This window comes from Diorhabda sublineata, chromosome 5 (assembly GCF_026230105.1).
Source record: "Diorhabda sublineata isolate icDioSubl1.1 chromosome 5, icDioSubl1.1, whole genome shotgun sequence".
NCBI classification, from domain to species: domain Eukaryota; kingdom Metazoa; phylum Arthropoda; class Insecta; order Coleoptera; family Chrysomelidae; genus Diorhabda; species Diorhabda sublineata.
In genome coordinates this window covers 30,616,506-30,642,769 of record NC_079478.1, presented here as the reverse complement: position 1 = coordinate 30,642,769, position 26,264 = coordinate 30,616,506, and the positions used below count along the sequence as shown (strand labels likewise).

At 32.3% G+C, this 26,264-nt stretch overlaps 1 protein-coding gene across 1 annotated transcript in view; it reads left to right on the top strand.

Annotated features, from left to right (window-relative positions):
* Positions 1 to 26,264, top strand: part of LOC130444229 (nephrin-like) — a 748,786-nt gene that overhangs the window by 587,843 nt on the left and 134,679 nt on the right. Inside the window, exons 4-5 of the mRNA XM_056779287.1 lie at positions 229 to 434; positions 18,946 to 19,056. Coding sequence (XP_056635265.1) covers positions 229 to 434; positions 18,946 to 19,056 — 317 coding nt within the window. The remainder of the gene's footprint in view (positions 1 to 228; positions 435 to 18,945; positions 19,057 to 26,264) is intronic.

Sequence of the window (26,264 nt, the reverse complement as noted above, 5' to 3'; positions counted from 1 at the left end):
GTTATGATATAGAAGATTATATCTATTTCCATTCGTTATATATATATATATACATATATATTCTTACATAACGTGCTTTTCAGTTAACCCTCAAAACTATAAAAATGGATGAAAAAAGATACAGCCGAACAAAGCCGTCAGACACAAATAGAATTCCTAAAAGTTTTCTAACCGCTTTTTCCAAGCCTTCTAGAACGATAAAGTTGGTAAATTTCATTATTGTTTCAGTTACGACACCCGAGGTGGTCACGCAACGCTGGCGAAACATTGGCAGGACACCAATTTGGAGTCCAGGGCATTTTTCAGGACGATGACCGAACCTTCGACTCTCAGTATCGATAATGTTGCTGAAAAGGACGAAGGAGAATATAGATGCAGGATAGATTTTTTGCGGTCGCCTACCAGAAATGCTAGAGTTGCTCTTAATGTCATCGGTGAGTAATGAACTATAATTTAAATGAGAGAGTTATTTTAAATTGATTTTTTATGTCCAGAGATTATGACTTTACCTATTTTAGAAAATATTTCATTGTCATTAGCACATACAATACCCAACACAATCCTCGATATTGTTATTCATAATTATATACAGTATGTCAAATTTCGTTGGCTATTTATTATTTAGCTTTCCTTAAAAGTTATTCATTTTAATAAGCTGCATGGTTCAAAACGAGATATGAGAATTAACAGTCATATACGAGATTTTTGCATACATGTGTTTTTTGGTACACAGTAAAATAACTTTATTTTGGACAATATCCAAAATTATTATCAAAATATCAAAATTAAATCACGAAATGTAATCATGTGTCTAAATAAACGGAATGTTAACTATCTAATTGTTAGATTTAGAAGGCTTTTCTAACCACGTGAGGAACAAAAAGTGGTAGTCCAAGTCCAAAGCTTTCAACATATTTATAGATGACTTAAAGATTTCTCAACCAAAACCAAAAAAAAAAAAAACGATTGTGGTGGATATACGAACCAGCAAATATTAGAATATCTAAGGGATCAGGTGCTTATTATGTAGCCCTTATTACAGAAAACTTCCGAGATCTAAAAAAAAACTATGACAAGGGAAGACACTGAAATGAAGGATTGAAACGACGTGTATCTTGGAACAGATATAGAATATACAGGAAATGAGGACTAAGGGATTACTTAGAGAATAAGAAATTCTTCAAATATTTATCACAGAATAAACCATTGCTGCATCAATAAAAGAAGTAATCTCAAAAAAGAACCAACCGAATGTTTAGAAAGCAATTTCTGGACTTTAATGTCCTATGTGTGCGAAACATGGACACAGATTAAGACATTTAAGTTGGTGGGGTTTATAACAAAGAATAGAAGATTCAGCCCCAGTGAGAGGGTGGGTCACAAATATAAGCAAATATTGAGGAGAAAAAGACCTGAAGCGACATAGAGTGAAGTACATGGTATTATACTTATGACAAGAGGCACAACATGAAAAGAAAGTATTTACCAAAAAACAAATGGACAAAATTTGCATACAGCAACTGCTTCTTCATTTGTGCTCAATTTATTTAATTTATTACGAGCATTTTTTTGATATCAGCGAACAGCCAGTAGTCACTGGTGGTCAGAATTCGACTAAACGGTGGGTAACATAGCAATTCGTTCAATTCAACCATCCTTGTCATCGACTTGCGCATCGGTGCATTGACTTTTTTGATATTGCCTGGACTAACAATCCCAATTGGACGACCAGAGCGCTCATATAAGTATACACAAACCGTATAACACTTTTGGAGCCATTGCCAAGCTTGTACAGTATTCTTTTTTTTATCAAGGAGCAATGAGGCAAATTAACACACGAAGTTATTTTGAAAACATTGTTTTGAAAATAACGAAAGTAGCTTCATTTAAATGGCTGCCGCTTTTTGCCGATCAATCAAAATATCATATAGTTTGAAACATATTCTTTTGAAAGCTGGTACTTCCTGAACGTCATATGGATTTAAAAATGACAGCGTTAGTCAGAAGACTTATTGAGTGATGAATTTTTGTATGTTCAAAACGATGTTGAGAATCAAAATATATAAAACGTATTACATTAACATACTTTATTATTTCACTTGGAATTGTAATCGACAATTATTCAAACAATATCAGAAACTAATCCATCTAATTGGAATATATATTCGGTCAAAGTTGAGGGGGAATGATACTGAGCTTTCGTAGCAGTATTGTATCCAGATTCAGATCCAGTACAGTTTTGGATATTTCCATTTTTTTGCCATATATTTATTGGTATAGAATGTATCATTGTGTTTTGGAATTGTAATATCTGCTCTTGCAATAATTAGAATAGTCGCATTTTACCTTGTGGAACAGTGGCCTCTATATAATTTCATATTCGGTAATTATAGAAATTTCGCTATACCAAACTATGTATTTTTTTTTGTTAAATTGATACATTTTATGTCTACATGTGGGAACTTATGGGAACTCTGGTTTCAGTATTCGGTAATAAACTAACAAAGTAATTTCAAATAAATACTTTACCTTGTATTGCATTCTGAAGTATTCCAGCATAACTCAATAATAAAACTATCACTTTTGGAAAATTAACAGCAAGAACAGTTGTGGGCAGGGCCGGATTAAGCTAGGGGCTTGGGGGCTATAGCCCCGGGCCCCAGGTCCAAGAGGGCCTCATCATTTGGAAATAATTCTGTATTTTTTCATGTGTTGATACCACAAATCTAACGTATTGATATTATTTTGTGTATTTTTTCGGGTTTCCGAGTTCCTTAAGGCGGGGCCCCGTCATTATTTTAGCCCCGGGCCTTATAAATCATAATCCGGCCATGGTTGTGTGTATGTTTTTGTCGTTTCGTTATAGAAACATCTGCACATGTATTGATACCTATGTATGTAGTAGATTTGCGCCTTAATCGTCGTTAACTTGGAAAACGTTCCTAATCAATTTACATACATGTGGCAATTCTTGGTTGACTTAAGTTATCATAATAGCAGTAAGAAATTATTTCTCACTATAATTACGAATATTCCTTACTGCACTTTATACAGAATTAATAAAATTGGTAATTGTGTATAATGTAATAATAATATATCCCAAATGACAATTAATTATCTGATCATTGTCCAATACACCAAATCGATTAATTATGGATGGTGACGAAAACTTCTGTTACTGTACAACACAATCCTATTCAAATAAAACAATTTTCAGCTAAATTGGTATTGTAAGCGTTCCAGAATATATGGTCGTTTCGATATGAGGGTCAATATTGCTGCTTGGAATAATACTATAACCTGCTTGGCCGGAAATCCCCAAAGGAGAGCTCAAATATCACCCCAGATAGACATAGCCCGAGTCGGGTATACGAAACATAACCTAAATATTTAATATAACACTGAAATAAGGCACTTTCATTGAATATTGAGCGATATGTTGAATTTTCATGCAACAATTATTTGAATGTCATTTAGAATATTATCATGAAGTTCAATTGCTCATCATTGTTTGTTAATAATCATAATTCCATTATTTACTTTGGATAGATCCATTATTATTACCCGTAAATACCTAGATTCTTTTTCTCATTGGGGTTTGGTGCTTATACTGATTAAAATTCTAAAAAATCATAAACAACTATACACTAATTACTGGAAATAGTAAAATATATATTTCATTCCCTCAAATCAGAACGGTTATATAAATGTATTTATCATAAAAATATCTCAATATTTTACAAATTCTTTAATTGAGACATTTCCACATTTCATGAAGGTTCTAAATTGGTGTGTATGTAGATGCTACAAAGTTAATCTATAGCACTTCTACTACAGTTCAGCTTGTTAACGACTTTGCAAATCGTAAACTTTCTAGTTTAAATTCACCATTTAGCATCTTGAAAAAGTTAAGTATTTTTTTATTCGATGTTTTTCGAACGAGTATGTAAATTGTGTGTACAAAATGTTACTTAACTGATAAAGAGATGGAACATATTTTTTCCTAAGTGTTACATGGTAGTTTTAACGCGAATAATTTTAATTTGATTAGAACGTTTTTTGTTATCGGAAAAAAGTGTATTAAAACAGAAAATCATTGAAGTTATGGTGAATATATGCAAATTCGGGAGAATAAACTGTATCACTAAGTATTCAAGAATAACAATTTGCTTTTCTTCATACTTATATTAAAGTTAACCAAATGTACGATCGAAGAATTAACTGATTAGTCTTCAATGTTAACAAAGAAATGAAAATTGAGTAAAACTGATATCTACTACGGATTACTGCTTGTAACATATAACAGGATATGTTTATGTTGGACAGAAAATGCACCTCAAAACTAAGATATACGACTAATCGCATAATAAGGAATTAATAGAAATGCCAAAAGTTCTGAAAGCTTGCTTAGTACACCAAATTTATTCTGACAGAGCAGATTTTACTACGTAGAGGAGAAAATCTACATCCACATCCAAGTGTAAAAAACTACGGACCTCCAGAGCATCATACTTGTGAGAATATGAAATGGAGATTCTTTAGCAGCTAGAGCCTTTCCACGTTCTGTTCTTTTCGAAAGGAGTGGAGTTGATAAATCGCCTGCAAGTTCGAGCATCCTCAGGCCACAGCCAGAAACTCGTACACTATATATATTAAAAAAATTAGGTGTAGCTATACTTAGTGTATATCATCAAAATAATCCAATACCAATCCAATAACCTAAAATTTATACTTTAACTAGAAATTTGATTGTTGTAAATTGTTGTTTGGCTTTAACTATGTTTATTTAGTTCCAGATCTATAGCGAGCATCATCATCACAGCCTTACAGGGGGCTTTCACTTTCTCAAGTCTCGAAAGCCATCCATTCCGGTCTGTTGCAAGGACCATTCAATTTGCTATCCCAATCTTTGTAGCATTTTGAGAGGCCACGTCCTGCTTATCTAAGCCTGCCAATCTTAATTGTTGTTATTTTTTCTGTGTTTCCTGATCCTCTTCACATGTTGCAGAGCTCAAAGCTATATCAATTTCCACTGAGATTATTTTCTTGGACTCATCAAAGGCTTTGATGTTATACTCTCCAATTGTAATATTTGAGTTGCATTTCTAGCCCTGCGGTCTTACATCGCATCCTTTAACTTTATCTTATTCGCATTGATTTGTACTCCCATATTCTTTATATCGGTCTCAAAATTTACAATAGTTTTCTTTACTTTCCTTAGAGTTCTAGAGGTATCGGTGATGTTCTATTGAACATGGTACTTCTAGTGCGGAGTTCCGCACCTCTAACTACTTTTTAGAGTTTAATGCTGAACAGGAGACACGCCAACGCGTCACCCTACCTCCCATCCACTATTGTCTAAAATAGGTCTGAAATTTCATTTTGTATTTTCACGTGACATTCAACTTAGTCAATTGAAATTTTAGATATGTGTAGTTCATTCGAGCCCTAGTAGGGTTTCGGTCTTAGAAAGCTATTATATACCGCCCTTAAATCGATAAAAATTGGGAAAGTGTCGATGTTGTACTCGTAGATATTCTATAGAATCTGGTGTAGTATGAGAATCTGAATTATTGTCAAACGACCACCTCGGAATCCGCATTGATATTGTCCGATTCTGGATTTCGCATTAGCCCTTTGCGAGATGTCAGGATGTATGCCAAAATTTCATATGCATTATTCAGTAGTTTCTTTGCAAAGGAATTACTACACTCTATCTGATCACCTTTTGTGCAAGGGAGATACAACGCCGATACTCAACTCCGGCATTTTCTTTCCGCGTCATACTTTTTGCATGACTTGTAGGATGGTTTGGTCAAGCATTTGTCCACCAGCGATAAACAATTCTGCTATGATTATATTATTTCTGGAAACTTTGTGATTTTCCAGCTTCTTTATAAACTCCCGTAATTCTTTTAGATTTGACGGTTCGTCTATGTCATAATTTAACGTTTCTAACTCATTATTTTCAGAGCCTTGGTCCATTCGGAAAAATGCTCCACCAAATTATTAAGGATGTAATTCTATCTCGACCCCCGATTAATATATTGCAACTTTCTACAACTGAATTGAAATTCATTCATTCGTCAGCCCAAATTTTATCATATTTCCGTGTACGGGGATCAAAGACTGAGAGACGAGAACCGAAATAAAAAAATCATTTATTGTCAAAAATTATAAACTACAACTTTTTTTTAGAATACAACTGAAACTAATGAGAGCTATATTATTTCTCATGATTAATAATGAGAATGTAGGTTCTTTCATAATGTGACGGGATAATAAACGAACCACCTCAACATGTCAGCAAAACGCATTTTTTATAACGATGCGCTTAATATCAAGAATCTCGCATCGCATGACAGATTTACTGCTTAATTTTAGATTGTTCGGTTATGCTACTACATTATTAAAACACCCAATTAAAAGTTTCACATTGTCCTGATTATACCAAAAAATTAATATTGCTGCTCATAATCTTTCCCCTGCGTGCTTTTTTTAACTATTTAATGAATGAAAAAGGAAGCCGACTATGAGGAAACTCAATTATTTGGCATGACGAACAAATGAAAAGGATGAAACGAAATGTATATAACACATACCTCTTTATTTGGAGAAATAATTCCTTTGTGGTACTTATGCCCACATTAGATCCTACGTTGCATTGACATCATGAATAACACACTTTATCAATTTGACATGTAATAATTTGTGTTACTATTATTACATTTTGTAACATCCTCCACAATTTTTTAAGTAAATGATGAGAATTGAAATGAACAACTTCACCAATATTTCTATATGTCAAACAAATTGTCAGTTTTTATACACTTCACATGAGGACTACCTGCCCCATATGCTGAATAAACTGCTTCTTCTTCTTCAGGTGCCATGTCCATTTATTGAAGATTGGCGACAATTGCGGCATACTTCTTTCGGTCCTGAGTGGCGCAAATTAAAGATGACGTGTTCATACCAGTCCAATCGCGTATGTTTTTCACCATGAATGTTTTCTGAGACCAGGTCCACGTTTTCCTTCCGATTTTTCCTTCTATTATCAAGTTTAAGTCCAAGGTTGCGTTACATAATAGGTTTTTCATCTTTATTAATGACTCTATTGTGTTCTATACGTGATTTTACTTCGACGTTAGTGCCTTCATGTGTCGTTATGCAGCTGCCAAGATATTTAAATTTCTGAACTTTCTCTATTGCAGTGTTATAGATGTTTAAGTTCAGTTGTGGTTTTGGAAATCTTGTTATGGCCTATACTGTTTTTGTTACATTAATTTTCATGCCTAGCTGATCTCCAACTTCTACAACTTTGTTGATTAGGCGTTGAAGGGTTTCTGAATTATCTTCAATGATAACCGTGTCATCTGCATAACGTCTGCCGTTAATTGTTATTCCATCTTCGTCATTGCCTATTGTTTGGTTAAATATGTGCGCAGAGTGGATACTAAACAGTAATGGCGACAAAACACAACCTTACCGCATCCCCTTTTCTATACACACCGATTCTGATGTCCATATCTAACCGTTGCTTCTCGGTTCCAATAAAGATTTCATATAAACTTTTTTCTGTAGTAATGTGAGAAGGATGGTATGATTAACTCGATCGAAGGCTTTTTCGTAGTCTATGAAACAGGCATCTCTCGACATTTCTGGAAGAGCATTAACAAGCTGGTTAGTGCTTTCCTTGTTCTTAGACCTTCGCGAAATCCCGATTGGGTATCGCTTTGATCGGCTTGTGGTACATTCTACCTTGTATAATTTCAAGTAGGATCTTGAGCACTTAAGTCTGAATTCATCACATTTCTTGGCTTTTGATTTCTTAGCAAGGGGAATAAATATAGAGGTAAGCCAGTTATTTGGAATATTACCTGTTCCATGAACTTCCTGTAGTAACAGGAGAAGTGGCAACAAATTTTTTTCATCTATTAGTTTCATAATTTCTCACTCACTTTTAATCATTTTTGGCGATTTGGTTCTCGTTTCTAGCTTTAGTTTAAATATTCCACTACAATTTAAAACAGTACTTTCTTATGAATGTTATGAGAATTTTTTCATGAGAAACCCAACGCTACCACCAAAAGTGATCTGTTCGGCAGACCTACATATAACAAAAATATATTTTGTGTAACACAAAAAAAAATTGATGTTCTATAAGATCTAAGTGAATCTACGATTAAATCAAAGCTCAGATTCCATATTACAAAAATATCAATTGTCCAACAATATACATCGATGTCAATTGATTTCTCATTCCATAGATCAGAAAATCGTAGGTCCATTTTTTTTTTCATTGGAAATATGTTAATCACGTATGTTCTTTTTTATGTGTGCTGAAAGTTATGTTGGCTTGGATGGTAATCGTTAACCCCAGTAATCTACTCTTAGGGTTTTCGACGAATGTATCGGCATACAAATTGTGGGAAAGAATGAACTACTCCCATGACAGATTCCTTTTTCAATTGGGAGGGTTTTCGTCTTTCGTCCATTATCGTTATATTGGCAGTTGTTTCAAGTGATACAACAATGGTCAAAAACTGAACGAAAGTGATTTTGTTCATATATATTACTTCCTATCTAATAATCATCCACACACAATGAACAAATTCACTAGGGATATCAGAAGCAAATCTTTACAGTGGAGATCGAGTGATTGACATACTTATATTGAGGACATAATGGAAATAGTTTGAAATAAAAACTAAATAGAAGCGAAATAAAAATCAAATATATCTAAAATAGTTATTTATGTAAAAAAAGTCGTCTTCACACACAAATTCCATACAATATTTTTTCTACGATTTCATTACTATTTTTTCAAAATACAGACGTTTATTGATGGTAATTATCCTTACAAAATATAAAATATATTGAACATTTTAATAAAGATAAGAAAAAAATAACAAATCAACATTTGAATTATTGAATTTGTAAACTCTCGACTTTGGCATATATGAATGCCACATAAAAAGAATCATAACAACAAAAGTAAAAAATAAAAATGGCATCAGCACGACTTGAACCTACAATATCCCGCATGTGAGCCTCGTAGTCCAGTCACTACACTTCGAAGACATTAATAATTAACATACAACTGCCTAAAGTATGTTTCTTTAAGTAGTGTGTGGAGTAAAATTTTTTGCAATCGAATGTGTGTCTTAGTACGTACTTCACGCTCGTAGTAGAAAGAAAAATTTCCAATCTCATGATAAAGTTTCCAATGCCTAATCATTATCACTGACGTTTTTTAGAAAGAATGAATCCGGAGGATTTGAATCAAGTTTTTATGTAATGTCATCTGAATTACCCTTATACTTTGTTTTCGGCATTCCTGGTATGTTGAAAGCAGAATACCGGGTGTATGTGTGGATATTTGACCTTGAGTTGTTAACATCTGAGACGAGGTGTGATAAAAAATACCGTGAAAATCGAGATTGTAATTTATACTGTATATATTTCAATTAGGTTGTAGTTATTTGTTAAGTATCACTCAAAATATAAAAATCTGTGTACTGTGATAATGAAGTAACTTTGAATGATGTTTAAAATTATTGTGAGCGATTTAAGAGTGGAAATGAATAGCATGTTCCGATTTCAAAAATACATTAACATATGTAAAAAGTGGATATTTTGGATCATAATAAACAGAACAAAAAGAGTCTTAATTACAAACTCAAAATATCTTATCAAATATTATAATAAGGGGAACTAGTAAGAGTTGAGTTTGTTCTGAGGTCTCAATTTATGAACAAAATAGAAATTTTGTAACAGTTCTCATGGAATTTCTGGCTAACACTTTGAGACAAAGATTTAGAGGTTTCCGCGGAATGATATCTCGTCTCAATATATCCTTTCAATGAAGAGCGTGGCATTGTTTTCTTTAATTTGTTTTATAATACCAACTACCTGATCAAAATAAACCTACTTACGATAACCGCTCAAAAGTGATTGAAAATGGGATGTTAACAGCTCTAAAAACAAATTCTGTTGGGTTTCTAATTTTGTATTTTTCTGAAAAAGCATGAAATTTTGATCAAACTCTGTAATTTTAAAGTACGCCACACGATGTTTCCCATGTTAATCTATAAATTCTACACTACGGGAGAACGAATTTTTTCATCTTTTCATATGTATTTTTTTTATTGTTTCAAACACAGCAAAAAATTCACTTCTTTCCCTAAACACACAAATCATGAATGCAATTCGAATTATATTTTCAATCTATCAAATTTTTTCTTAGTAAAACTGTTATTTTCATATGCGATGTAGCTACAAGAATATTCTAAAGGAAGTTTGTACTGAAGTGAAAGGGAATAGAAAATCAGTCCCTATGCTGTAAAGCTTCCAACGTAAATATAGAGAAACATGAAAGCAATTCCAGTCAAACTTCATTCGAGCTTATATAATGTCTATTGCTTCACTACTATTCGAGTCCGAAAGGAAATGAAAAACGCTTGTACATCGGCGATTGTTCCTTGTAAAGGAAATGAATTGATTTCTGATAAAATTAGATTTAGGAGTATCTTGAAATGGGACATTTATTGTAAGCAAATGAAGATTTCAATGATTGAGTCTCTCGAAAATATTGAAATTGATTTTAACTGTTGAAAAACATCGAGGAGAATATGCGAGATGTTTTTCGTGATATAAAGAAAGGAAAAAAAATCAGTTGAAATTATCTTGGAATTTGTAATGTTTTCAATTAAGACTCTTCATTCAATCTTATTGGAAACTGATATTAGAACATGTGGTTAAATATATCAAACGATTCACCCTGACTTACATCATGTTACTAAAAGGACGTGGGAGGTATTTGATGACGATGAAATACTCAAAAAATTTGAAGTGCAATATCCAAATTTCATTGTAAATACTTTCCTCATTTAAAAATGGACTAGTATTGGTTCTTGGTCTCAAATATAGTTTCAAAGACTTGTTATTGATTTGTTATAGCTGTTACAAAATCTTTCTAATGACGTACATTGAACGTTGTATTAACAATATTAAACCTCTAGATATAGTTTTTAATATTAATGCATAGTTTAAAACTGAAAATTTGGAAATCAGTTGTATCCAGCATGGCTTTATGATCGATGATGTGAAGTACCCTGAATAATCACCATAGTATCCATCTGGAAAATTATATGGTTTGTTTCTGATATAATCAATAAAAGACAACACTTTTACATTAGAGGGACTGAATAAATTAAAGAAAGCACCAGATCACCCATTTCTTTAATCATATTTCATCAATGTTTTGCTCAAGAAGCATTAATCATGGATTTTATATTAGCCTGCTACATGTAGAAAATTATAACGGAGATTTTATTGTTAATATATCTGTCACCCAAACAAGGATTTCTAGATTATAAATTCCATTAAATTTGTAGGCAATACCTTTTACTGCTACATCAAACTCTTCATTTACCAAAATGAATCAATGGAACATACAAAAATTTGGCATGAATACATTGATTCCTAACTTTAATAAAATTAATTTTCTGGTCATTCCGTAGATTATCAGCATCAGTTTATGTGAGTGGAGATGGTAACATTAAAAATGTGAGAAATATTAGGAAACTTCCTATTTGCCAATTTGAGAATGTGGGAGAAAATTATTGGAATGATTGACATGAATAAAGGCAGCATACACAGATTACAAATACAACTATCACAATAAGTAGTACTAATATGACGGGTAAAGAAAATATATTTGTAACTTTTAACATTTATTTTTTTTCCCTATACATAACACTGGTCGAAAAAAAAAATTTGTCATAACACAAAAATAAATAGCATATTGTGATAGAATGGACCTATACAAATACGAGAAAATGGAAAAATCAATTGTAACACTTGAGGTTCTTAAGTTACATAAGTTACAGCTACATACATAGAACCGTATTCATTTGGTTAAATATTTAATATTTATTGAAAAAATAATTTCACGTTTGTTGAATCGTATATATTGAGAATATTGATAGTTCACATCTAATGAACATGCCTCAGCTATTAAAGATAAAAACATTAAAAAAATCAATTCAAATATTAATTAGCTCTACTTTTTCCTTTTATGAGGGGTTGCACTCTCTCATTTCAAAGAGTAATCACTCATCATGACCAAATCCCATCGTCCTTGATACCGAATTTCTATTGTTCCAAAATCTTGGCGGAATCTTTCACCCTACTCATCACTGACAGCCCCAAATTCTCAAAAAACAAATTGGCAGATGATAATGGAGCAAATGAATTTTCCATGACATTCGAGTACCAAGGCGTCTAGAAGTTCACCAACTTACGGTTGGTAGTTTGAATTCATATTGTTGCCCAAAAATCCGCTCACTACATTAAAAAATGCCTTTCATGCTCTAGGTTCCTGTCTGCAAAACAATTTTCTTATTTGTGGACCAATAAAAATACCTGCCTTTAATTTGATATCATCCAACTGGGGAAAGACTTCTCTGAGGTATTTGAATCCATCAACATCTTTATCCCCCTTTGCAAAGTTTTTCATCAATCCAAGTTTAATGTGAAAGGGAAACTTAACATTTCGAGATCCCAGTTGAAACTCACTTCTTGCTGGCCAATTTTTTTACATAGTGTTGATCTAATGCCCGACTGTCCCCTAGACAAAAAACAGCAATGTTTCGTAAACCCTCCCTGAAGTCCCATTAAAATTTCAATCACCTTCAGGTCCCTACATACTCGTATCTACCACTTATACTTGTTGTAGTTAATTTTTTATTCCCATAATCCACTGCACCAATGACATACTACAACTAACACAGCACACGTTGGGGGGTTACTGTTTGTCTTCAATTATAGTACCAAAATACTTGAAATAGGCTTTTTTCACATTTTCAAAAAATGGCCTGGCTTGCGGATTCACCATAAATTCTCCACAAATATAGCAAAATTTGTCAGAAGTTTTACAGTTGCGGCGCGTTTGACTCGACATTTTCGTCTTTATAATCACTTTTTGCACTATGAACAGAGAACCACTTACTATGAAACTCAACAGAGTACTAATTTTTAATGATACTTTTATGTTTATTATTCTAAATAATATACAAATCAGGTATTTTTTATAAAGGTCTCGCCTGTGTTATGAAAATCTTGTGGGCCAATGTCATAATTTTTGTTTTTAACCTAATAGTTATAGATGGAGTACAGTATCCTATTCGCGAATAAAGTCTATTACTTTCTTATTAAATAATATAATGAGAATAACACCAGAAATGATTGATTCTGTAACCTCAAAGTTTGCTCAACTTATTCAGTAATTTTGTGTGAAAAATATTATTCCATACATTTCAATTAAATTTATGGAAATTTCAGAAATTTAATCATAACTTACAGCAAAAACAAACCAAAAAACTTCACTGAAACACAAACAAAACTATCAAATTGATATTACGACAAGTTATGTAAATTTGCACTCCCAATAACAATTTGCATAATCGTATCCAGAGAGGTTGAATTATATATTCTACGTAATATTCGGGGTGGCAATTATTTTTTAAGCTTTTCATGATAATAGTAGGCTGAATATGTATATAACTTCTCAAACTTTAGGGTAATAGGAGTCCTTTGAATACGGTCTTTTGGTAAAAATTAAATATCACTTAAATGCTAAATATTACTAGTTACATAGAAGAAATCCATGAGGATATGAAAAACTTGACATTATTAGTAAAAATAAATGTTTGTGCGAAATCATGTGCCACTTTCAGTCTCTCTACAAATTCATTCCTCTTTCCACACCTTTCGATGTCGAGACTATCCAATTCTTCCAATTTCAGGACACTTAGCCATTGTTACATACTTTATTTATGTACGTGTCCCCAGATAGGTGGAAGATTAAAACACTCGATTTTAATTTCCATTTTCTGTAGTCCAGCCGTTCTTGGCTAAATTCTAATTTGTAACATAATTTTTCTCTACAGTAGAATGCTTCTCATGTGGGGAATATAAAATTTATTGAGATGAGTTGTTTCGAATATCAAACATCAAAATCATCGGTCAACTACAATTTTCTTATTCTATATTCACAAATCAAAAAATAATATTCGTAAATACGATATTAATATTAAAAGAAAAAGTATGGGAATTGGTGTTAGGGAACCTCTATGACCAAAAGTGATGCTTGGGGTTTTATCAAGAAAACCTACTAACAGGAAACGAGAATCATAAGAAAAGATAGATTCACATTTACAGAGAATTCGTTAAGCAGATAGAATTTATCAGTATGAATTTGTTACCCTCTAGAAAAAGATTACGAAGCAAGGCGATTGCAGTTTTGTTTGTCTCGAGAAAGGCTAATTCTGAGAAACAAATTATGATAAATTGACAATTTTTGTTTGACAAAAAACCAGGTTTAATGAGCTTGCTAACTTACAAATTATTCTATAAAGATTTATTGACAAACTTCCTTCAAATATTCAACCAACTCATTTCTTTTAGCACGAGTGTTTCTTTATTCAACAGATACAATTACTGATTACCTCAATAATCAGTTTGTTACAAGATGGCTTAGAAGAACCTTCCAATAACAGATTTTTTTATGAGGAAAGGTGAAATAGATAATTAATCAAGCACACATTCAGAACAATAGTAAAATATTCGGAACTAGATAAATATTGAAAATTATACGGAAATTTTAATTTTAATATTTGGTATAACGGTTTGATGTGGATATTTTACGGAACACGTCTCCGCCCTAGATCCAGTCCTGTCTATATGTATTGAAATTCTAAAATCAGGCGAAGGCCCGCATGGCGTCTTTGACTTACTTTTTATAAACCGCGAAATCAGTTTGATGTTTATTATTTTATATTCGTTTCAATAGCAGGCGGTTTATTTACATTGTATCTTTTGGATAATTTATAAAAAGTTCTATTCACATATATGTTTTTTTTTCTTCATTTTTTTATAATTCTCAAGAAATTCTATTGGATATATAAGCGGGTTGATTTAGCGCAGTTTAGTTCGGTTTATATTGGATAGTCGTAGTGAGCAGAACGAATTATCAAAGTAATTGAAGAATTTAAATGGATTAGTTCAGTTAGTTAATTGATAGTGATAAGTGAGTTATCATAAATTGGTGTAATGTATAATATTTAAGTAAATTAAGAACGTGAGAGACAGTGTTCATCAATCAGCCCCACGAATAGACACCGTATGAATAAATGAGAAAACCATTATAATATAAGAAATTATTTCACAATGACTTTTTTTCTTGTTTGCCATGAAAAAAAAAATAGTCGTTGAACCTGTTAGAAGCCGCATTGTATATTATTCCACACTTGACACTAATGTAATAGCACTTTCTCACTAAATTACTCTTTTTTCAAGACATTCGGAATTCGTGTTTCCCAATTCTACTTTCAGTTCTGTCAATTTCAGGACACTTTGTTACTTTCACGTTCTTATTAGTTTATATTACCCCACAATTGACACTAATGTAACGCTTTTTTCGTTCTTTCTACTAATTCAGTTTCCTTTCCCAATGTTTCGGATACGTGATGTTTCAACAATGTTCTTGGACAACAGTGAAAGTTGCGACCCTGAACGTGATGCAGGCCTACTTATAGCAGATTTCTGGAATGGATATAAATCTATACCATAGTAAATGTAAATACGTAAAATTAGTTCATTTTTTCACAATATAGACATAAAAGTTTGATGATCTTTCAAATATCTATTGATCAAGATTGGATAGAAGCTTATTGAAGCCATTTGGTGTAAGGAATATATCCCATTTTTTTATTTCATGAACCTAAAACTACAACATTTAATTTCAATTCCAATATATTGTAATTACACTACATTTTTCACTCTAAGTTTATGATTAGTTTCAATGGGTACTAAACCAACAACTTTTACAGCTTCTAAAGGCCGCTTGACATAATGCAAGAAATTGCATGCAAATTATTGCATAGATGAATATTGACATTATGCAAGTCTCTTGTCATTGCATTATGGCTGCCACAAAAATTCCATAAGTGAATTCAACAAATATCTTACCTAAAATTTGATTCAATATTTTGTGACCGGTTTAAAAATAATAATAAAATAATAATAATAAAAAAACTAAGTAAGTAAGTGTAAGTGAACGTAAGTGTAAGTGTGAGTAAGTAGCGAAGTGAAAAAGTGATCAGTGAATCACTGTGAATAATTAGATCCGCTGCTTCCTTCCATGGTCTGGTTGGTTGATTAATCAAAAGTAAGTAGATTTCTCCCTAAAATTGCAGCTTGTATGCAATAAAAATGATGATGTTGAAAGTGCAAGATCTCGCATGAAACAATGAGCTGAACTTCTTATGCGCATGCTTTTTATCAAGAAAAATTGCACCATTCATTCCATTGCACCTTGTATTGCATCATTTGAAGCATTCTTTATTGATTTGGTGCCAGTTCTATTGCTTACAAGCCGCAATTTTAGGGAGAAGTCTAGTTACTTTTGGCATACTAACCAATCTGTCAATCAGGCTCCGAAGCGAAGCAGCATCATATATAATTATTGTCAATTTTTCGGGCAACACTTTTTCTTGTTCTGTTTTTACTCAGCTTACTTATTTTCATTTCATTAGGAACTGCCAGCCATTGTGAAGAGGCTAGAGACGTCAATAATAATCTTTGAAATATTTCGATTTTGGAGAAAATTGAATGTTCGTTGTCTTGCACCATGTGAAGCTGATTCAAGTGTTTTTGAATGGAGTCGTAAACTTCTTTTTTGATATCATTTTTTTTGTGTTGGAGAAATCATATTTTTTAGTAATATCTATCTTATTCTCGACAATTTGGAATAAAATATAAAATTTTGACTCTAGCATTTCACTCAATTATATCAATCAAAGGTTATAGAGAAAGAGTAGAGCTGCATTTTTGTGTACACCCGCAGATAGTTCACTTGACTCGAAAACTTAACTTATAAACAAACGTCACAGTGCGTCCCAGCGATTGCCTTTTATTATTTCAGTCAGCGTTTCAACGGTTATTTTATATTATCCTTAGACTGCACATTTATCTCAACTGTTATTCTTAATATTCTCACTACCAAAAGGAAAGTAGCGAAAGTAGTAGAAAAAAAAATAGCGATTTCTAAAATCAATTCCAATTCATGCCTTCTTGATTTTCTTCAATAATGAATAATCCATCTCGATTTATTTAAAGCCTATTTTCAAATCGTTTTAATCTAATGAAATTGTTATAAATTCTTTTGAATACAGAACCTTTTTCGGTCCATAGAAGCATGAAAAAAAAACTATTCAATTGGTTTGGAGTCATTGAAAGCAGCCAATGAAATATACGTTAGTCCTCTTATATGGTTTGCTATTATCTCGGCCAAAGTTGGAGTACATCCAACGGTGTGGTGTAAGATATTATTCCACGTAAGTAGTATAGATTTGACAAAGGCGAAGACGAGTTTTTGTTATTATAAATTACCGATAAGACAGAACAATATGGCTAAACAGCGACTTCATACTGTGAATTAAAACAGTGTCGCGCAATAAATAATTAATTCAATTACTTATTTACTATAACCCCTAGCGAGGCGGTATAAATTCAAGGACATTATGATTTGTTTCAAGAGAAATACCAACATCTGCAAAAAAACTTACACTGTATGTAGAAAGGAGAGAAGCTAAATTTGTAAGTAAGTTGAAGTAAGTTGTGGTAGCCAATTCTAATGAACTTCTAAACCAGTTCACCATTCTACAAGCAAAGTATACAGATTTGAAAAAGATGTTTGGAGGTGAAATACAATATCATGCTGATGGAAAAGAATTAGCTAGAGAGACAGAGTGGATAAAACTGAGACAGAAAAGAGATGAGAAATATAAATGCCTCTATCATCTCCACATGAAAATTAGACCATCACAAGTAACCAATAATCAGAAACCTCTTATGCCCAAGCCCATCGTAGTAGATGGGAACAATCAGATAACATAATGCCAATATTCCAAACATTATTAGGTTAAGTAGAAATGAAGTGCTTGCTCATAGGTTACTATTATCTAGGTAATGAACTAAATGTCCTATGAGTGTATCAAAAAAATTGTAATTTTCTCTGTTGATAATTTATAACTGTACCTGTACACACTACTAAACTGGTAATTTATATCTTAAATAAGCAATTCAGCAACCACGAGAAACTGGACTCTTCATTCTATAGGGTAAAGTCATTCTTATGAAATACTCTATACATTCGTCAGAACCTAAATATTCCTATTGTTCAATAGATCAGGACAAGGAATGAAGAATTATATTTTGTTCTAATAACATTTCACTTATTAACAATCATACTTAGAGGTTTCGAAAAGAACACGAAATATGGAGATATCGATACAACACTGATATATAGATTAAACATCAACGAACAAAATCAGCTTTCATTTTACTAAATCATGATCTTGTTCGATGATAGAAACAGTATCATTTCCATAGTATGGGATCTAACTATTAATAGAGAAAGATTCGTGAAAATATGAATGAAATCACTGTTTCTAGGATTTTTAGTTTGAGAGATGAAAAGAGAATGCGTTGATCTGACAATTAGAAAATGAGATCTTTGAAAGCACCAACAATATTAAAAATAAATAGTAGAAGAAAACATTCTCCAGATGGTTTTCACTCGTAATCCAGTTGAGGAAGTTATTACATTATTATTACATTATATTTTGCACCTTATATATTTTTATATGTTTAGTGTATATACATAATACATCTCGTGATAATCCTTAATATCTAAATTATGACCTTGTCATAAGATATGATCCAATATGAATATTTGTAGAAAATTATGTGAGAATGTAATTTCTTGTTACAAATATTTAGAAATTTATTATTTGAACATCATCATCAATTTTTTCACAATTTACTTCTGATTACAAGTAAGCAGAGCTTTTTGTGAGTCCAGTATTTTTGTTTCAGTCCCACCACAAAAACCTAGTATAATAGACGAAAAAGGAAAAGAAGTCCCATCACATGCTGGTCCTTACGAAGAAGGAGGAGACGTAAAACTAACATGTATCGTTTCAGGAGGTTTGTATTTATTTCATTTTACTCTTATGTTATATCCATATTTTTATATCATAAATGTTGAAGTTTGATAACGTTATCAAATTTTGAAATATCCACAACTTTGATGGTAAGTGTATAGTTTCCAAGATAATATTAAATGTTCTGTTTTCTGACTTTTTCCAGTTACATTTGTTCACAAATCTTGTATATATTTCTCATACAAGTTTAGGAGAAAATGTTCCAATTTCTGACAGGAATATTTATTCTCATCGGAATGAAGGTTTCTATAACTTAGTCATTCACTATATTTTCAATCGCTTAATTCGAACTTTTGGGAAGCAAACTGAATGTTATCCAAAGTATGATGTATTAGTGCACAACACAAAATATTTCTCAATTTCACATATTTTCCATCAAATTATTAAAGTTAATTCTCAACGTTTTCACTTCATTTTTGATCAGAGTATCTTTCTTGTCATAATCACTAAACAAATATCCACTATGGATAAAATTTTGCTTATTTTGTGTTTTATATTATATATACATTGATCCCAAAATATGCGTGGTTAAGTGGCTGCCCTCTATTCAATGGCAGTAAGTCAAAGCTTATAGATATTTCTCCTGCTAAGATATTGGCATAATTTTAGAGAATCTGGCATATTTCTTTGTTGATTTTGTCACTGCCACTCTAAATTGATGACGATTTTTCTTTTCTGCTTTCTCATATGATTAAGAATAAATTTTGATTACTAGTATGTACTCTTTACTAAGTCACACACACTAGAATTTGTTTCGCGCGCACGAAAAAATCCTTATTCCCAGACACCGAATGGAATGTTAAATATACAATTTCTCACCTCTATACCAATCGCTCTTTTCAACGTAACTTCAATATATTCATATATACCAATATCATCGAATATACTTCTTCTAGTACATACTCTTCTTCTTAATGCACCATTTCACTTCCGAAGGTTGATTGTCACATATTTTGGTGGGTATGCTGAAGAACGGCCACGCGAAGATATCGCCAAACATACCAACACTTTCGAATTGAGTTTTTTGTGACTTTTGACTGTTATTATCCGCCGGTTCATTCGCGTCATAAGTAACATATAACTCGTGGTCGATGATGTTTTTCAAACCTCACATGCGAAAACTCGTCACTGAGACTAATCATTGATTTTTATTCCATTTGCTGCTTCTCATAATATTTGGGTCCCGTTTTGTTGATTCTTTAGAATGTTACTCACATATATCTTATCGATTATGAATTTTCTCCTCAATTTTTGCAATTTGACTCCCATTTTTACCTGAGCCTCCTCAATTTAAGGTTCTCTCTTCTTTTCAGGCATTTTTTTGCATTTTTGCCTGATCTTAACTCTCTTTAAAAAAAAATATTTCTTCCAAAACGCTGACAGATATCGTAAATAGTACCTTCTTAAAAACGATTAACCGTAGATGATTTCTTTCAGATCTTGATTTCGTTTATAAAACTTGACAATTATTTTACATCGTTAGTTTTCTTCCAGATTTTCAATACTTGAAACTAAACTTTTAACACGAGAAAATGTACGGATTTAGTCGTAGTGTTTCATCTCAAGTATGTTTGCTGAATGTCACATTTAATTGAATGGAGCAAATTATCGATAATTCTCATGTAAATAATCCGTGATTCCTTATGTCTTTCAACTTTATTCGTATAGCTAATGTGACAGATCCATCTTCTATTCGACTTCTGTTTCAATAATACACATACTGACCATAACAACACAAATATTTTGAAGACTATTACTTTATGACAACTTTCCTATCTCGTATTCTACGTTATATACAGAGTGTCCGGGGATAGTTTTATATTTATTTAACAAGCCATGCGATTTCCAAAACTTTGCAATCCATTTTGCAACATCCTTAACTGTTCAATTCTTCTTATCTTGTAGTAATCCTATCTTTTAATTCCTTGGTATTGGCAGGTTTTGTTTTACAAAAATGTTTTTCAAGTGATCCCACAGGAAATAGTCTACAGGAATCACGTCAGGTGATTGTGAGATTGTGAGTGCCATTCGATAAAACAACGCCTTCCAATCCATCTTCTAGGGACACATTATTTAGGTATCGCTTCCCCATACACTTATAGTGAAGTGGGGTACCATCTTGATGTAGCCAAATATTGTCGTTTGGGATATTGTTATTGTCTGAAAACTTCTAATAATGGTTTTCTTTGAATGTAATTGAAAATACTTACTTGGATTTGGAAATATACGAGCCAACTCAGGTATAATACTATTTTCCAATAAGTTGATATACGCCGGACCATTTAACTTACCCTCAATGAAAAAGGAACCAATTATTTTGTCGCCCCTTATTCCAGATCATACATTCAGTTTTTGGGGATATTCGGTGTGAGATTCACGCATCCAACGAGGATTGTTACGTGACTAGTGTTTACAATTATGCCGATTTACGTTTTCATTAATACAAAAAGTGGCCGTATCGCAAAACATAACATTACTTAAAAAATTTAGAGCGTTTTGATTGTAACATAACTCTTCACGTCTATCAAAATCGTCATCTGACAACTCTTGTACAAACGTTCCCTGAATATTTGTCTAGTACACAAGTGCGGATCGTTTTCTAACAGAACACATCTAAAAATTTGTTTCCAGTTGATGCAGTTTCTCTGCGCCCTGATTTGGATGAATCTTTTACTGAAACAGTTTCGTTGAACTTTTTTACTAATTTACTGACAGTAGATCTTATTATGGGATTTCGGTTAGGATATAAATTATTAAAGATATTACACGTTTCTTGTTGACTATCACATATATCCTAATATCATTAAAATATCAATTCGTTCTTTTTCAGATAAACGATCCATTATGACTTTCGATACACAACTATAATAATTTATTGAAACGTCAAATTTGTTATTGTAGTAACCACCTAAATGTATCATTTTAATTTTGGTGAAGACAATGCAAATCTAGCTATAATTCACTCTGTATACTAAATATCATACAAATATGATGTTTTCTCTAAGAAACTGAATGTCGAGTGAATCGGACGTGGAAGAACTATTAGTTCTATATGCTTCATAACGCTTAAATGTAGAAAATGGGTAGATGAAGTAAACCGTGAAAGAGAACTTGAAGTATATTAATGTTCGTATTGAGAGCTTCTACAAATACTTTCAAATGTATCAAAGAATAATCGAGGAACTGCATCAATTGCTCATCCCAAAAATGTATTCCATGTACCGTTATTCAAAAGCAGTAGCAAGAAAGTGAAGTAAAGTAAATAGAAACGACGGACGTCATAGTGGAAGAAAAATCTCACAACAAATTGAATCTTGATGTATATATATATTTTAAGCAAGACATAGTCAATGTAAGTAGAATAAAAAAATTGGAACCAAATGAGTAATGGTACAAAGGGACTTCATAAACAGAAAAGCTACAGCTGATAATTAAGACGGTGAAAAGGAGAGTGGTGCGTGGCAGTTTAGTATCAATAATATCGTGACTATTGAATAGCGGTAATCAAGAAAATATTTAAATGTGGACTTTCAAGGGTCTAAAGAATGCACAACATTTCACTTCAAGGGTTCTTACGTGAATGTTCAGATAAAAGTAATGTATATGTTAATAACAACACCTATTTCTATATTTTTAATAAGATGAAAGTACAATAGTTAGTTTCGGGAAAAAAATGATAATACCGAACAACGTGAAGAATTACAACTCTTGGTGTTCCTGCTTACACGAGTATTAATCCAATATCTTCTACCGTTGGTATTCCCTGCTTATATTGATCCAATATCTTCAACGGTTCCATGAGAAACATTATTTCATGATTTATTGGTGGTAGGAATGACAGTAGTTGTAAAATGTCCTGTTTTTTAATACAGTTACAGGTCCTGGTTCATTGTATATGTACTCTATTCAATATTTTCTCATCATATTTCTTTCTCAGTAAAGGTCGCAATGTCTAGAACTGAGAAAGGAATGTTCGCATTTATAGTTTCTTTTTTAAATGGTTCTTTTGATTTGCATTGGATCCAATGGATCTTTAGTGGTAAAATTTTGTGATCCTCTACATTTTTCACCGCCAGCAGTAGTATCAGTAAGGTTTTATGTAGTCTAGAAATTTATTCTTTTGATCTTTGTCATGGAGATGCTTTTTCTTCTTCATTGTGTTTTGACTATGTACCAGTCATTCAGCACACGTATTGGTTAGATTTTATCATAAAATTCTATCGAATCAAAGTTGGAAAGATTAGGTAAATGAGAGTAATCCTACATTTGTAATCATAAATTTGAATCTGGTTTTATAGTTAAGAACTAGAATGTGCATGGAGTGGACAAAATTCTAATTTACCTGTACATGTGTCATTGCAGAAGAAAATATTCTCAGGCTCAGATGCACGGGCCTCAATATGTTCTGTTAAAGGCACTCAGTACTCATTTTTCGTTATCCTGAAGCTGAAACCCTCTTAACCAAAAAAAGTTCAACATTAGAAGCGTCCCTATAACGTTCTGTTTAGAGAAGTATCAAATCTGCATTGCACGCATATTTAGAAATTGAAATATAAAATACATGATTGGTGTGTTACGATAAAGGACTTTTAGTGATTATGTAATACAATTTATTCCATATTTAGCGAAATATATCCATTAAAGTTTTGTAATTAAGTAACGTTTTGATATAACATTCAAAATAAAATGCTTAAGCTCCCTTATTTGGAATCATGTCCGACTCATAAAAATGCTGGAATCCACTTTAAAAATATCAATTCCATTACGTAAATATCCTTTGACCTGCTAACCACTTAAAATACACCGTCAGGACCGAAAAAGGAAGTAGCGAAGGCTATTAAAATAACATAAGTTATTCATGTCCATTTCTTGTTTCTGCAGATAAATGTTGTAAATGCGAGGCAAGATGCTCTTTTAAAAGGAAACGGAATGCCATTTGGTATGTTATTTCAGCAATGATGAGAATATATTTTAGTTCCAAACATAAAGTGTGGATTGGATAAAATTATAATTATAGTGTATCCTCGGGTAAATCGACCTCAAAACAGAAATAATGATAGTTTAAAGAATTCCAATACATAAATATTGAGATGACAAAACTCTTTTTTTTGTGTTTAATGAGAGCAGATAAGCAGAAACAAATAATTATTTGCGCATAACACTAAATTCGGTATGATTTCAACTGACTGTTACTGAAATATTTGAGTTTATTAATATCAAAATAATAACAACATACATTTCGAAAATTCGTAACCAGAAAACTGCAAATAATATATATATAGAATAGATGACGGTCTATGTTATTTTCCAATTATTTTTAATGTAAATTAACTGAATATTTCGAAAATTGTGTATCATTGACCAAATGGCGTATCGTGGACTAAGAAGGGCAGTCTCCTAAGTCTCAGCGAACTGCTCAGGCTTTTCGGATTAAAAGGCAAAACAGCGGTGAGAGGCGTAATGGGGCGTAAACCATATTTCACCGAGCAAGGACTCGACCTCCGGCTCTTTCAGCGAACTGACTCTACTAGAAAATCGGACCATTACAAGGCTACGAATTAATGTTCCACTGTCAGAATTCACTACGCTTCAAATACAGGATTTACTCAGAAAACGGTTAAAAATTATGTTGGATGGATTTTCGATTCAGAATGGAATATAAATATTGGAAGCAGAGCCGTTTTAGGTTATTGGGCATTTGAAAAAAGGAGTGTATTTCTGTTATAAGTTAGTATGTAAAAGTGGGAAGAATATTCACATTAATAACTATTAGAGCAACACGCGAAGTGTCTTTGTATTGTATATTTTATAATTTGTTAAAAGTAGTATTTGAGATAAGCTCTACTAAGAATGGAAATCTGTTCTGTTGAAACTTACTTCTTCACATTTACACATACGCTGGAGCTCTTTAAGCCATCTTATCATGAGTGGTAAAATGTTTATTGAGTGCTCCTTAAATACTTAACAAACCAGGGAGTTGTCGACTGCCAGTTTAACAATCCTCATTCCAGTTGATTTCCTTTCATCAACTTTCGGATATGCTCTATTCTCAGATGATTAGACGAAATTTTATTTGTGAAAAAATTTTCTGTTGGCGTCAACTGAGCAGAGAAAGTTTTTTAACTGAATTTCACAGCAAGGGAATCCAAATTAATATTTCAGAGACCTAAACAACTATGACATGCTTTCGTGAACGATAACCTCTTTCCAAAATAAGACGGCATTCAATCATCTACCCCTAGATTGGAACAAATATTGAGAACATCAAAAACAATCTGAAACAACATTTGTGTGACGTAAAAAGGTCCTGTTGCTGATATCAACAAAAATTGTCATCTGATAAAAGGTAAACTCGCCAAAATTTACGCTATTTAACTATTCAGGTACTGATCTAATGTTTATTTTAGATTAGAAACACCTACACTGGAAAAGAAGCTACCACGTTGTAATTGTTGGAATTAGGTCCAATATATTTATACTTTTCAGGTATTCCATCTTCTTCCGTGAAACCTTTTTTGGCAAACTCATATGTACCTGCTTGTAGCTTTTGGAGTTAAGGCATATTAGGTACATATTTATTTCAGGTATTAGATAGGGGACAATGAACACCTGAACTGGAGAAGAAGCATTACGTTCGCTAATATAATGCCATTCGGTGTAATAAGCCATCCTTCCTTGAGAACAATGATCTTGTCCACATCGCGGTTTCTTCATAATCTGGTAACAATGGTCTTGATCGAATCGTTTCTTCACTAAACTTGGTTGGAAGTGTCCCAGTCTTAGATTTATCAAAACTCGTAGTACAAATCAAACACTCAATTCAAAACTCCACTATATCCATAGTTTTCAGGTATTTCATCTTCTTCGGTGAAACCTTCAGGTCACTTTTTTGGCAAACTCATATGTAACTGCGTTCAGGTTTTGGAGTTAAGGTATATTAGGTACATATATATGTAACAAATAAGGGACGATTGAATTTCATTAGAATTCATTATATATTCTGAGTGGTTTATCAATGCTTCAAATCTCGCTTTAATGTGTTTTCCCTAATGCAGTATTTTCAAGACAACTGTAGCAATTCTCATGACTCTACGAAAATATGATATGTCTTTATATTAAGATGTTATCTGTAGCAATTTGACTTATCTAATATTAGCAGGAGAACAACAGAGGATAAGAATTCTTACATTC